This window comes from Sinocyclocheilus rhinocerous, unplaced genomic scaffold (genome assembly GCF_001515625.1).
Source record: "Sinocyclocheilus rhinocerous isolate Xijiao unplaced genomic scaffold, SAMN03320098_v1.1 scaffold480, whole genome shotgun sequence".
Lineage (NCBI taxonomy): Eukaryota > Metazoa > Chordata > Actinopteri > Cypriniformes > Cyprinidae > Sinocyclocheilus > Sinocyclocheilus rhinocerous.
In genome coordinates, this window is record NW_015655401.1 from 375077 (window position 1) to 390317 (window position 15241).

Here is a 15241-nt window from a genome sequence, read left to right on the forward strand (position 1 = left end):
TCTCCGCATTGATGTTCTCTTTTTCAGCAATATTTTTAATGAACAACGCAGCAGCGCCGCATCTAGTGGCTTCAACTGGATAGGCTAACAAAAACATTATAATGCAACGACACTTACATCGTTATCGCATCTCGTGCGCCACTGATAAGGCTGCCTCCTTAACGCACACCTAAAATTCGAATGCAACGTTTTTGCATTCGAATGTGGATTTTTATTTTAAATTCGACAAATATTCGAAATTCGAAAAAAAAATTTGACCGCCCTACAAGGTAGTACTTGGTAGTGTCACTACTGAGAAGCAGCTTCATCTTTGACATGTGCAGTATGGGAATCAAAAGACATCAGGTCACAGGATACGGCCTCTGCTCTGCCCTCAGACAAGCTGCTCTTTTGAGACTGTGGCTCATCAGAAAAACCCTGATTGACACCATCACTTTCTGAGGAGAAAGGTGAGGACTCGTTGGGTTGCATGGGATATTCTGCAGGTGGGGCAGATGACTCGAGATGAAGGGCGGCGGGGTCAATGAGCAGGGAAGAGATGTCTATAGGAGGCACAGAAGAGTCGAGAGACGAGATTGAAGAATTCATCAAAGATGCCATGTCTGTCAGCATGCTATGATCGAGAGGCAGATTTGGGAGAAGAGGGTGTGAGAGAGAAAGGGGAGGAGAAACATCTGAAGGTGGTGCAACAGAAGAACTGAAATCCACAGCAGGATATTCCTCTGTATTTTGCTCCTCAGGGTTTCGACTAGGAACCTCACTATCTTGAAGCTCCTCTGCAAAGAGAGACATTTTGCACATTTTACGACCTAGACTTTGACTCACAGATTGAATTCTGTTCGCCTAAATTTAGCAAGGTGGCCTCACCGACACCTGATACGTCAATGTCCTCTCGGACAGCAAGGGATGTGTTTGTCATGTCAATGGAAGAAGTGGATAGGTCCAGTCGGTCTGCTATGTCTGACACCTCCGAATTCATCATGGCCACTTCTGACTGATCCGAGAAACCTGGAGGAACCATTGCTTTGATACATTACAATGTCTTTTCATGATTCTTGTTCTAGATGAAGCACAATTTTCGATGCCTTACCAGGATCCATGACTCTCTGAATGGGAGGTGGCAGTGGGGTGTCAAGATCAAAGCCACTCATTGACTGACTAGACGCCATCAAGGACACCTGAGGATATACATTTCAGATACACTGTTGTAAGCATCTACCAAAAATTCAAACCAGAAGCAACTTTATTAATGTTGTTTAGACAAGTTATGTACATACACAAAACATTTACAGGTATAGTCGAACATTCAGTCATCATTTACACACCCTCACATCATTCTAAACCTGTCTGCATTTCTTTCTTCTAGGGCTGCACAATTAATCAAAATAGAACCGAAATCACAAAACAAAACTAAAAAATGCAAAATTAGGACCATAAATATTAGCGTTAAATATTAGTACTGTAATATTAGTTACAATATAAAATAAAAAATATATTATTTTTCTTAAATACTTGATTTTTTTATTTTACAATGAAATATTACAAAAGTAATATTTCTTATATAATTTTTGTTTAGTAATTTTTCTCTTTTTATTTAGCAATATTATTATTATTTAGCCATATTGATATACAGTGCTTAATAAATTTATTCGACCACTACCACCCAATTTAAGGCTTCTTGTAAAACAGTAAATTTTTTAAATTCATGGATAACAACAATAATTATATTTTAGCATTATAAACACTACTGTTACTAAAGAGCTTACAAACACTGGTTGATTAACCATTACAGAAACATTAAAAAATTATTTTGGTAATCGCCAATAGTTTAGGGCAGCTGTGGCACAAATCTTACATTGGATGGTGATGATCTAATAAATTTGTTAAGCACTGTATAATCATAAAATTTGGGCCATATTGTGCTGCCCTAAAAACAAGCACAGCAAATCGGTTTTTCAGAAGTAAATGATGTGTTTTTTCCCCCAAATCATGCAGCCCTACTTCCTTCTGTTTTGCTTTGGACCCCATTTACTGTATGGACCAAAAAACTGAGACCTTTTTAAAAATATCTTGTTTTGTGTTGCACATTAGAAAGAAAGACATACAGGTAAGTAAATCACAACAGAATTCTGGGTGAACTATCCTTTCAAGTACTGTGACATCACACTACAGTCTTGTGTAAAACTACCTCTGTGAATCCATTTGTAGGAAGCTCATGCTCTGGCGTTCCTGCCATAGGAGAAACTTTTGGACTGACTTTTTCAGATTTTGGGCTGTCAGGTCGTGCTGGAATTCGGTGCAGGTAGCCATATCCAATGCCACAGCCAAGACTACAAAGACAAAAACATTATAATGAAATGCACAAAAGCTCTGGAGGAGGCAGTTATGTGAGTTGTTTCCTCATAATAATGGCTGATTCAGGACTTCATTACATATATATATCTTCTGTAACAGGGATATTACCTGCCTTCTCCCCCCCAGGCACCATTTGGTGTGACAACCACCTCCCTGCAATTATCGGTCTCTGTATTGTAGACCAGCAGCTTCAGTGGTTTCCCCTCATGGGCTTCAATTAGGGAGAAGAAATCCTCTGACTGTTGGGAAATCAAAACATTGCTTGATTGAAAATAACTTGCATGCACATATTTTTTTTTTCCAGAAATATCAAGCAAGCATTCAAGAAAATAATTCACGTCTTACATCTTGGAGAACCTGGTCAGCTCCAACAATGAAATCTGAATGTTCCTGGAGTCCGGCCAATGCTGCTGGTGAATTTGGCTCCACATTCTAAAACCAAAGTGAATAAAATAATTACACAAAGAAAATAAAGAGAACTGTCAAAGAAGATGAAGTACTTAAAAAAAAGCAAGGATCACTTACAAGAACATGCCAAACATTTTCATTGGCTCCTTGAAAGCTGCAGAAGCGGACACTGGCTCCAAGAAGTCCTTGACCACCCCACATGTTGCTGGGAACCACTTCCAATTCTCGGATTCTCATGGTCTTTGTGCTATACACTTCCATCTTTACCGGTTTCTCCACATTAGCCTTGAGGAGGTCCTTGAGCATTTCATTCTCCTGGTTCTGTTTCAGATAGCGTATGACCCATTATAATCAGAGTAACATTGGCCGCATTTACATGCACATCAACAACCATGTTTTGGTTAAGTCTTTATTCCAACTAAGACATGCACTTTCATCTTCTGTGAAATACAGGAGATGAAGAAGTATATATTCTGAATAAGATGCTTACATGACCCCCAATAAATTTAAAATGCTGTTTTCCACAGATTTCTAGAAAGTGGAATAATGGGTTCAGGTTATTGCAATTAGTTTTAATATGTTTACATGATTCATGCATAAACAGAATATGACCACATATATATGTCCAATATTCAATTATATGAATGTCACAGACCACTGAAAACCACTTAAAGGGGTCATATGATGCGATTTAAATTTTTCCTTTCTCTTTGGAGTGTTACAAGCTCTTGGTGCATAAAGAAGATCTGTAAAGTTGCAAAGACTAAAGTCTCTTAAAAAAAAAGGGTCAATTCCGAACATTAAAGCATGTCAACATATTCTGTTACACCAAATACACAAAATAATGATCTTTAAAATAGCATCATATGACCCCTTTAAAACAGATAAATATTTGTATAATTTTTTTTAGCTACAACACAAACACTACCGGATTGCTGTGTTAAATTGTACACAGTGTAGATTATATAGAGCTAATGCTGGAATTTACATTTAAAAATCTTTAGAACACAGAAACAGCATTACTCGTAGAACACTTTAAAATGTTTACATGAAGAATGCATAATCAGAATATGAACATTACGATATTAATTAGAACATTGTTGTGCATATAAATCTAATCAAGCTGACAACGATTTCATCACTGTCACTGATTACGAACTCAATGGAATCATTTGCTGGTTATTACTTGTGTGACACTGACTTAAATCTTTGGATTAAATGTTCAAGATTACAAGAAATAACCAATAAGGCTTTACAAACTTACAAGACGATTATGGCCAATGGATATGATGAAATCAAAAAACGGTTCCAACCCAGCTTTCTCTGCCGGTGAGTCCTCTTGAATCTGTAAAGGAATAGAAGTTAATCACTGCAGAGCACAAATTCCATTCAGATCTGGAATTTCAGATGTCTCAAGTCTTTATTTCAAATGCATTTATGTTGTGCACATTGTGGTGTATTCTGGGAAGTTTAATAACATCCATCGAGTGGTACGTAATCTGACGTAATGGATTTTATTTTGTTTGACGTAATGGATATCTGAGAATTATGAGTTTATTCAGTGACGTGGCGGCTACGCTTAGCCCATATATTCCTAAATCCGGGAGCTGTTGGATTCCTGACCACGACATTGTTCCAAAACACTTTTACACATTGAGTACTATGTAACGTGTGACCATAATGTAAGAAATCACAGATGTTAAAATAAATAAGAAGGTGTTCTCGGAGCTGTCAGATTTACAGCACAACAGAACCTGTAAATACTATTTCCTGACAGTTGCCACTTTGCAAGCATAATTTTTAATTTTTAAAAGGCTTCCACAGATGTTAGTACCGTAGATAAATATAAACATGAACATGATAAAGACAAACATGAACGCGCACACACTCAGTTTTCTGTCAGTGAATATCTGTCAAAGCCTAAAGCAAATCCGACATGAGAACTTCATCAAAGCATAGCTAGCATGCAAAGCTGCTCGATGTCAAAAAATAACGTCAGCAAAATTGAAGTTATTTACCCCATGAACATGATATCCTTCTGTTCCCCCCTCAGGTGTACCACTGCTCTGTGTTAAACCCATTACTCTTGGGGGTTTCGATGTTTTACAGTGTTATGTTTAGCTTTCCGAAACAAACGACCCTGACAGAGATTACTCAAAACATCGTGGCCATGTTGTCCATCTAGTAGTGATGACCGGTTCGCGAACGAATCGTTCAATTTAACCGGGTCTTCTTAGTGAACCGGTTGAACCAGTTCACCAAATCGGACTGAATCAAAGAACCGGTTCGCGGAAAAGAACCAAACTTCCCATCACTACCATCTAGGCAGGCGAGAGCAATCGATCAAGATGCAATCGATCAAAGGCTTTTTCTATCTCGGTACTTTATTTCTTTTTAATATTTGTCAGCTAAAACATTCTCAAAACTAAGCAATTTAGCAAATTTAAGTTGTGCGTGGCTAAATTGCATAATAATAATACAAAATGTATAATATAATTAAATGTTACAGTTATATTTTATTCACACCCTAAATAATACATTTTATTATTATTATTATTACTGTTGTTGTTGTTGTTAATGACAGGTTTTGACAAGGCAACAAAACTCAACAACAAAATTCGAATTATTTGTACCCACACAAAGTTGCATAAATTTCCATTTTAACTTCAACCTCTCTGTTCAACAATTCGTTCAGCTTTGTATTAAAAGAAACCGTCGTTGTTGTTGTTGTTGTTGTTGTATTTTATTGATAGTTTTGTATTTGAATTTTTCAATTATTTTCAGACATCTTGAGGCTACTTCTGTTGTTTCCTGAGGCCCTCTTGTGGGGCTTCCAGGTAAAGAACAACAGTAGAAAGCCTAAACGTAATTTTATGAGTATGAGTGTGAAAAATAATCAAACCTCAAATTTGTTTTCATTTGAATAAACAATATCTATATATCTACATAGAAACCAATAGGTTAAGAATACTGAAATTCTTCCAGTCTCCCTTTCTTCCATGTAAATCAGTATTTCTCACTGGTTTTGTGAAATCAATTTTATTGAGATGAGTTATTCCAAAAAAAAAAAAAAAAACTGGACACATTTTGAAATGTCCAAAAACATTCACTGAAGTAAATACAGAGCCGGTATACCATTGATGAATGAAATATTCACAAAGCAAATGTAGCCTGAATTTCTTTATATATTACAAGTCATTCCTTAAATGAAAAACATTTCCTTTTAAATGAAAAGTCATGCTGGCCCTTGAAAAGACGATCATGAAATATGAAAATGGCATTTTGACATTTATATCAGCTAACTCATTTGAAACACTGTAACAAATACACTGTGCTACACAAAAATAAAACTTTGATTCACATACATGATCATTAAAGCTAAACACAACTAAGAAATAAATATGAATGGCTTTTATAAATAAACATTTAACAGTAAAACTTTATTTACTGCAATAGGATTAGTTTGATAACTTATAAAAAGGTAATGAAGCCTTTAGTTTACAAAGTATAAACATAAAATCTTACCTGAAACCACTGTACAAACTCTCCAAGACCTTTGGCAAAAATGTTGACATATTACTCATCATGATACTTTCCCCAGATTTTCACTGAGTGGTTTTTAACTGTATTTACACTGTGATCGTGAATGGTTACAGACTACATTGATATCCTTAAATATAATTCTAAGGAATATCCTTAAATTTCAAAGTTATTTACCATTTTTCTCATAGTAAATGAGATTTAATGATACTGTACAACTGCAAATGAACAATGCTCATTTGTCTTTAAAAACATCAGTAAAAATACTGAGCCACTCTGATCCCCATTAAGAAATTCCTACAAGAGACTCCAGAAGACTGACTCCTGAGTCCTCAGTTAGAGTGGGACTGGGACAGCAGGGGAACTGGAGCTGTGACATGTAGTCCAGATGACTGCACACTTTAAAATGATTGCGGCTTAGACCGTACTCATGGAAAGTGTCAAAAAAGACCAGGTCAGAGCCTGAGGACAGACTGAGGTCCATGTAACAGTTCATAGTGTGATCTGGAGATGCAGAAGGTGTATTAGGGATGTCAAATGGATCGTTGACACATTCCATGGTGGCCTGATTAGCATTTTCATCCAGATACTTCAATTTAGATGTACTGGTGTTGCTTTCCTTTGTGGATGTGCCACCAGAGGCTTTTGTGGACAGATCATACTCTTTAATGTATGGACATCCTTCTCCATCAGAATCAGAAAAACTGAGTATGTGAGTGAGTCCTCTGCCGTCCACGTCCAGTGTGGGTCGCTCTGAGGAAGGCCTTCCATCCGTCTCAGAGTCCAGACTCAGAGAAGAAGAGCAGGAGGTGTCAGTCATGTCACTGCTCCAGCTGTTGTCCCCCTGCCTGCAGAGCTCTGAGCTCAGGAGAAATGAGGGAGAGCCGTTTTCTACAGGAAATGTAATAGCTCTGTTCCTCTCCGCTGATTGTTGCTCAGTGGCAGTTAGTCTGTTGTCATCGTGCAGCCTCTTTTCCAGCTCCAGCTTCATGTGTGTGTGGATGTAGTGGCTCCGTACACGGCTGGAGTTGAACTCGATTCGGCCTGCGGGATTCCCACAACATTCCTTTGAACATCCACAAGGAAAGTTGGAGCGATCCATCTGTTGACAGATAATGTTTACAAAAAATAAAATAAAAATCAGTACGGCTGCACAACTACTTCATTTCTCATAATTAACAACTGTTGCTGCCCATAGGAAAGAAAAATCATCTCAATGAGATTAGAAGGAGAGTAAATTGAGACTTCTGTTTTTTCTCATGAGAAAACGACTTTAGTAATCTCACAAGTGTCTCCAAAAAGTCTGAGATTTCATTATAAACACAAATATTTCTCAAATACATACCATTCAAAAGATTTTTTTAAAGAAATTAATACTTTTATTCAGCAAGGATGTATTAAATTGATCAAAAGTGGTAGTAAAGACATTTATAATGTTATAAAAGACTTCTATTTCAAATAATTGCTGTTTTTGTTTTCATTAAAGGATTAATCAAAGAATCCTGAAAAAAATGTATCATGGTTTCCACGAAAATATTAAGCAGCACAACGGTTTCCAACACTGATAATTATAGGAAATGTTTCTTGAGCACAAAATCAGCATATTACAATGTTATCTGAAGCATCATGTAACATTAAAAAAACAGTTATTTTAAACCGTATTAATATTTCAAAATATGATTGTTTTTACTTTATTTTTTATTTTAAAAATATGCAGCCTTGGTGAGCTTAAAATTCCAATGAAAATCTCCTAGGCAGTGCAACATCTTCTGAGCAATAATATGTCAAAGATTAATATTATAGAGAGAGAGAGAGAGAGAGAGAGAGACAGAGAGAGAGAGACAGAACAGTAGTTAATTTATTGCTTATTACTTGGCACTTGATGCCAGCCTGGCTGCAGGCACAGGTCTCCGGGTCACAGAAGCCCTGGCAGTGGCATCCACAGTCTTCCCTCCACCGCCGCAGATCCTTCAGCTGCCTCTTCTCCTCCCGGTCGATTCGCACCACCCCTGCTGCTCTCAATAATGCACGTCTCCGTTTGGAAGAGTAGGGACGGAGGGATCCCATGTCTTTCAGCTTTGTGCTACTGAGATCGGCATCCTCATCTGGGACGTCGTTCACTGTCAGCCTGGCTGCTTCTGTCACTGTGAGAGTCCCACTGATAATCAGCTATAAAAAAAGAAGATACTGTAAGAAGACAAGCTGAAAAGAAAATCGTTTCTTAATATTGGAAAATAACCAACTCACCTTCTGTCTCATTGCCTCCAGCCTCTCCTCTTGGTGTTGCTCATGGAGCCTCTCCATTTGCAAGCGCTGCTGCTCCTCCGCGTGCTTCGCCAGGGTGAACTGCTGGCGGGCAGCGTGCCGTCTAACCATGCCCAGTGTGCAGCCACCGTGACTGGGCACACTGCTGAAACCTTGACAGCGCTGGAAAAGGAACACTGTAACCAGGCCAAACCGAACACTGCCTTTGGATTGAGTATCTTTTGTCTTCTTCAGGATGGATGAAACTAAAAGTAAAAAAAATCAAATGGATTAATTATTATCAAGGTTATTATTAAGATTTTGATGTTGGTTTTGACTGCAGGAAGGTTTTGACTGCCACTGCATAGTTATTACAGATGTGATTTTCATGACAATGTGGGACACGTGCGGGACACAGATAAATTTACTTCTATCCGCTTAACTGTCACCCCCCATTTTTGAACATAGACGTTCACCCCATGGGACCTATTCAGTCACCAAATATAATGAACTGAATAACATGCTAGCAGGTAAAATGTCATTTTATACTAAAATACATTTCAGTTAGGTTATATTCCTTTATTAGACTATATAACTATAGACTAAATAAAACATTCGCCGGATTCAGTGCATTTTAAACTTGTATGTTTAATTGGATCTGGCAGCTTTTAGCAGGATGTTTTTATCTAGTATGTGTCTAGAAGGCCTGGCTGGTTTAGCTGTATTTAACCTTCATCTGGAGTTCTCTTTTCAGGTCCACACTGGTTCCTTTGCATTCATCATCAGAAAAAGAAAAAAAAAAACTCTGCGAATGCATTGGTTGTTGTTTTGTTCCACTCTAGAACATGACAGCTGTGCATATGGATTTTGAAATGCCAGTCACAGCTTTTTATTCTTTTTATTTTATCATTTTTATTGTAACATTGCAATTAAACATTTTTACAGACATAGCAAGTCATTACAAAGCTCCCACTTTCGGCACTGTCCCGCACCCGTTCATCCTATCACTGCATAAAGTCACTCTCCAGAACCTTCACCCTCTGTTCCTGTCTGGTGGAATGAGCTGACAACCTCCACCTGAACTGTGGAAACCATTGCATCTTTCAAGAAGCAACTGAAGACATACCTCTGCTGCAAGCACTTGATCACCCACACCCTTAAACCAATTCACTTACACATACTTATCTGCATTTTCTTCCTTGCTTTCTAATCTAGTTGTCTAATAAAACTGCCAGTGTATATTACGAATATTGTCAGCTTTGTGACAAATTGCTTTTGTTCCTCTTTGTAAAACGCTCTGGATAAAAACATCTGCTGAATGCATAAATATAAATGTAATTCTTCTCTAGTGATTGTCGCTGTTGTAGTTCCACTAGAGGGCAGCTGAGTCAGATCTGTACTCTGTAAGTACCCTGAACTCAACACTAGAGAGCCCAAATGAGACATTAAGGAAATTACATTAGTGGTTTGGACATTTTTCACATGCAGTACTAAAAGGAAAAGAAAAAAAACTTTCTTCATGAATGCAAAGTTTAGAAACATCTATTGCATCGAATTTATGTGTTTGTTTTTTTGCAATGGCAGTTTCACTCGCTGAATGAGGATAATGGGCTGAGGTCAAATGTCAGTTGTATTTGCACAGTAGTAGCCCTTAGTAAATCAGCTTTATTTGCAGTACTTCACATGCAGTTTTCATAGTAAATCAACATTGAAAAACACACAGTGGTCCAGGCATGTGCAGGACAGACAATATAATCTCATAGTACTACCTGCAAAGGAAAACACTTACACAACAGATATGCTCTGTCCCGGTCAGGACGGTGTAACAGATTATAACTGTTGTGCTTACATTGGCGTTTGTGGGTTTAAAATGACTCAGGGTGACTGTGCACAACACCTCGTGATAAACAAGGTTACAGCTGTCTGTTTCTCTTCTTATCTGCACAATAACACCGAGGTTAGATAACAAGACCCCTCCTTATATGTGTTTAAAAACACTGGAGGTGACGACTGTTGCTTTGCATGATTTGAAAAATTCAGAGTTACTATGCTTTACTACAGTTACTACGCTACACGGTTACTTACTTGGCATGTGACGACTTGAAGAGAAAGAACCAACAGGCCCAAAGTTCACACTAAGTGCTCTGCACAATAACACCGAGGTTAGATAACAAGACCCCTCCTTATATGTGTTTAAAAACACTGGAGGTGACAACTGTTGCTTTGCATGATTTGAAAAATTCAGAGTTACTATGCTTTACTACAGTTACTACGCTACACGGTTACTTACTTGGCATGTGACGACTTGAAGAGAAAGAACCAACAGGCCCAAAGTTCACACTATCACTTTGGGGGTTCTCTTCATCAGTGTCCCATTCAGAGTGTGATGAGGGGGATGAGGAAGAGTAAATGGCATCCTCATCTGGGAAACAATATTTCCTCTTTAAACCCCCACGCTGCGATGTAGCCATGGCGATCTGTCAAATTATGTAGGAGAAATTAAAGCATAAGATTAGATAAGTATCAATCAATTGAAAAGTACAGCAAATGCGTCAATGGAAAATGTTCATGATAACGATAAGGAATGAAAAAAATCTAGTTTATAGAATTTTTATTTAATGATTCTAAAAAATAGCAATATATTTAATAACAAAAAGGTGTAACATATGGTACACTTTGAATACTTTTTGAGTTTACAGATCCCTGAACAAATTCAGTTTACAGTATTCAGTTTATTTTCAAATAAGTTTTCAAAAAAAGGTCATTTATTATTTTCAAAAAAAGTTTTCAACACTTTTTGAAATATATTTTAGTTATTTAAAATTATATATTATAATATATTTAAAATATGTTTTAGATTTTAAGATATAATATGTCAAATATATTTAATATTTAATCAAAATAAATTTTAGTTAAAAAATAATTTTTTAATATTTTTTTTAGAGTATAAGCTTTTTTTACAAATATAATTTTTTTTAAATTAATTAATATAATTAATAAATATAATTTATGATTGCACATGACGTGATTTGGCAGACAGGTTTTTAAATTTTGACAAACAGTGAACCTGTTTTGTTCGTAAAATATCTTTTTCAATAATAAACAATTATACCAAATTATTTAACAAGGTAAAAATACAACTAAAAGGCTTTTTTTTTTTCATTAAGATATCAGAACAGTTATATCACCCCGACAGTTTTTGCCCCTATCAAAATGAAATTTAATTCAGAAGTTAAAAACATGCTCCAAATACAACATGTGAGTCATTTATATATAAATAGCATTTTAATGTATTTTTGAATGAATTAATATGTCATAAAATGAGATTGCATTTTTGGCCGTGTACCAAGTATATGAAAAAAGTATTTGTGGAGGTTCAGTAACCAGTTGCATACAAATCCTAACCAGCAACAACTGGACACCTCTCTCTTGTTCAGGCTGGTACCAAAGATTCACATCTTCACTCTCGGTGAAAGCCTGTTCAGCAGGTTTCCCAGTAAGACAAAACTTGACTTGAACTACTACAACATCACAAGCACAGCCTTCTCAGGCAAATTATCATTGTTATTAATCATATCATGCAAAGTGTATGCAAACACAAAAGTGTGCATTATGCAAGCAATGATTAGTCTAGAGGGAATCAATGGTTCCTTCTATCTCCTTCTGGAGTCATTAACATTCCTCAGATGTTTGGAGTTCTTTAAGAACAAAATGTTAAGACATTCAGCTCAGCTTAACATCCCAAACTGCATGACCAAATTTGCAACCCGATACTTGTTTTTATTGCAGAATCCCCCAAACGTACAAAAGCAACTGCCAAGCTCCAACTCAAAGCTTATGAAAGCACTTACAAGTACACGCTGAGTGCAAAAAGAAACAAAAGAGGAAACCGTAACACAAAACGCACATTCTACTGAAGTTTTTCTGCTTGAGTGGGTGTGCGTTGGAAAGAAATCACACGCTAGCACACACACACACACAGAGAACTCTGTGTACCTCCGATGACAGAACAACACTACCTCACACTGCAGGACGGAGCAATCTGCATCACAGATCACCTGGTTCTTGTTCCAAGTGCATCCAGTCAAGCCCAATCCACACAAATGGCTCATATGCCAAGAACACTATGTGCCCCTGTGCACACTGCCTGTATCCTGGACAACCTTAACTCTCTCTCACACCTCTTTTCACACAGGTCTGGCTTTCTTTGGACAGTGTTATGTAAACACCTGCACTGTAATCCCAGATGCCACAAAGTCAACTAGAAACGGTTATAGCTGCATGAGATAAATGACACTTTGTGTTGCACATAATTGTAGTAGTGTTCGTAGCATGTAAATCATGCTTCAACAGAAATGCAGAATCAACTGATGCGGTGACACATGTGATTTACAGCTTCCTCTAGCTGTGACAAAGTGATAGTGATCTCTTAAAAGTGTGCAGACACCAGACTTCAAGTCCATTCAATTATTCATTGCATCCTTTGTGTATAGTATGTGATGTGGGAGTGTTTATAGTGTAGTGAATGTGTAAGACAGGAGGGCAGCTGATTACAAGAACATATAGGCCTAACATACAATAACAAACAAACACAATTTTTCACTGAAAGCCAAACAGAACTGGTCATTTCTTGGACTTGGCAGTGACGACTGGCCAGACTACAACTATGCAAATGAACATGCAAATGTTAGAATGTCTCCACAGAAGGAGGAGGTGGAGTTTGAAGACTGTGAAAGGGGAAAGCAGACAGATGTCAGGTGGAAAAATAGGTTATCACTCTGGTCTACAGCAGACAAAAACAACTAGACTTTTTCTCACATTTTCAATGCAGAAAAAAAGTGAAGACTTGAATCATCATGTTATAAAATAGGGTGAATACAAGTAAAGTGGGACAGTTTCTGATCATATTTCACTGGTGCTGTTTTGGTTACAGTGTCATTCAATACCAGTTTAAGATTAACTTAAAACGGTTTATTACTGACTAATGGAAGGAACAGATTATTAAGCTAAAGTGTCCCAATTTTATCTTTATTCATCCCATTTAAAAAAAAAAATTTTTTTAATAAAAAGTAGTCAAAACTACTCTTGCCTTGGCCTTAGGTACGCATCTTTCTCTTAAGTCATCCATGAGGATCTGATTCCCTTACATTACAGGTGCATCTACTTTCTGTCAAGCCAATCATTATCCTTCATATATATGTTTTTCAAACATCACAAATATTCACACATTTAATTTGATTTGATTTCTAATAAAAGTACAAAACTGTTCCGTTTTATTTTATGGATGATTAGTGTTCAGATTTAATAGAAACTTTAACGTCTAAGCAGAGCAGCTGCGTTAATAAATGCATATTATATATAGATATTAAGATATCTCTTTTCGCGCACGAGCACTTTAATTCTGCAGCTGCTGAACTTCCGTAGCGGACTTTCTCGCGGTCATGCCTATTTATTCAGGGTCGTAAATGACCAAATCAAAACGCGATAACAACAAACTATAAGACCCACGGTAACAATTAGTGATTCAACCGCTTAGCATACTAACTGTCCTATTGAGTTCGCCTTTGGGAGCGTTTTGTGTAAAATAATGTGTTTCACGCGCTGCGAGAAATCTACAAGCATCTGGAACAAAAACAAACACTCACCCAGTGGTTGTGTATCCGTGTATCATGGGTGGAAGAGACGACTAAATGATGCTTGAAAAGTTATCAAGATAGCACTCACGTCCTCTTTCTTAGCTCTCTTTGCACGTATAGTACAGTGAGATCAGCTGTTGTTGAGCTGTGTGTGTTCGTCAGTGGAAAACTCCCCCCACACTGCCTGACGTAAACAGTAATATGAGGACAAAAACAGCAGTCATTGACGCTCAGCGCGTGCTGCACACGGACACAGTGACGGGCAAAGAACAGTCAGTTACGACGGAACTTGCAAAACAAACTTGTCAATGACGGAAAGCTGCATTGAGTGTAGAGGCTGGCGCCGGTGTTGTGGTACATTCAGCTGCCCACCACACGAGGATGTAGGCTACTAGATGTCCTTCCTTTGGTTTGTGTGATACACCCGTATCACTCCCAAAGGGCCACAAAGGGCTCCTTATTCAGCTAAAATCAAAGTGTTCGATGAGTTCTAGACCATAAGATCATTTAGTCAAAGTCTGGTTTTGTTTTCTCCCAGTAAACACTTTAAAACGAGGAAGTCAGTGTTCTGTCATGTTTTGATAAAATGTCTTTCTGATAAAATACTGTGTGAGCAATTAGGCGTAATTATTTTGGGAACCAATTTTGTGAAAAGCATATGACAGTTCATATAATGCCATTAAGGTTAAGGCCATCTCCTCAGACAGAATAAGGGAGACAATCAGTTTCTATCTGCACTGAAAATTGGTGTAGTATTTACAAAACAAGTTCCAATCATAAATTAGTAAATTTCGCAAATACTGTAATTACAAAAAGAATTGGCAGGTATTAAACATGAAAATTTGAAGTAGAAAGACTGAAAAAGTATATTCTTGCAAAGCATAGTTGAATCATTTTTGATTTATTTACAACTTTGAAAAAATATATATTTTTACAGTATAGGCATAAATCTTAATGTCTTGACTACAAAGATACTATTGAACATTTCCACTGTTATTGCTCTGGAAAAAATACAGTTTGTTGAATAAACATTGCCCAATAGCGGGGCATGTTGTCAT

General features: G+C 37.1%; 2 protein-coding genes and 1 long non-coding RNA gene across 3 annotated transcripts; 1 reads left to right on the top strand and 2 right to left on the bottom strand.

Moving 5' to 3' along the window:
• Positions 1–199: 199 nt before the first annotated feature.
• gorasp1a (golgi reassembly stacking protein 1a) lies at positions 200–4941 on the bottom strand. The gene is made up of 9 exons (XM_016525032.1): positions 4782–4941; positions 4028–4108; positions 2881–3084; positions 2701–2787; positions 2464–2594; positions 2189–2330; positions 1091–1178; positions 868–1008; positions 200–776 (listed from the first exon to the last, which is right to left on the bottom strand). Exons 1-9 carry the CDS (start codon positions 4842–4844, stop codon positions 289–291), a joined length of 1425 nt encoding a protein of 474 aa, XP_016380518.1. The 5' UTR covers positions 4845–4941; the 3' UTR covers positions 200–288.
• Positions 3011–8644, top strand: LOC107718086 (uncharacterized). Its single transcript, XR_001637380.1, has 4 exons — positions 3011–3081; positions 3526–3531; positions 4031–4092; positions 8572–8644. It is a non-coding gene; the product is annotated as an uncharacterized LOC107718086 (long non-coding RNA).
• On the bottom strand, positions 5817–14437 carry LOC107718084 (cysteine/serine-rich nuclear protein 1-like). The gene is made up of 5 exons (XM_016525031.1): positions 14193–14437; positions 10838–11024; positions 8551–8813; positions 8176–8472; positions 5817–7405 (listed from the first exon to the last, which is right to left on the bottom strand). The coding sequence occupies exons 2-5, from the start codon at positions 11016–11018 to the stop codon at positions 6590–6592; spliced, it is 1557 nt and encodes a 518-aa protein (XP_016380517.1). The 5' UTR covers positions 11019–11024; positions 14193–14437; the 3' UTR covers positions 5817–6589.
• Between the last annotated feature and the right edge of the window lie 804 nt (positions 14438–15241).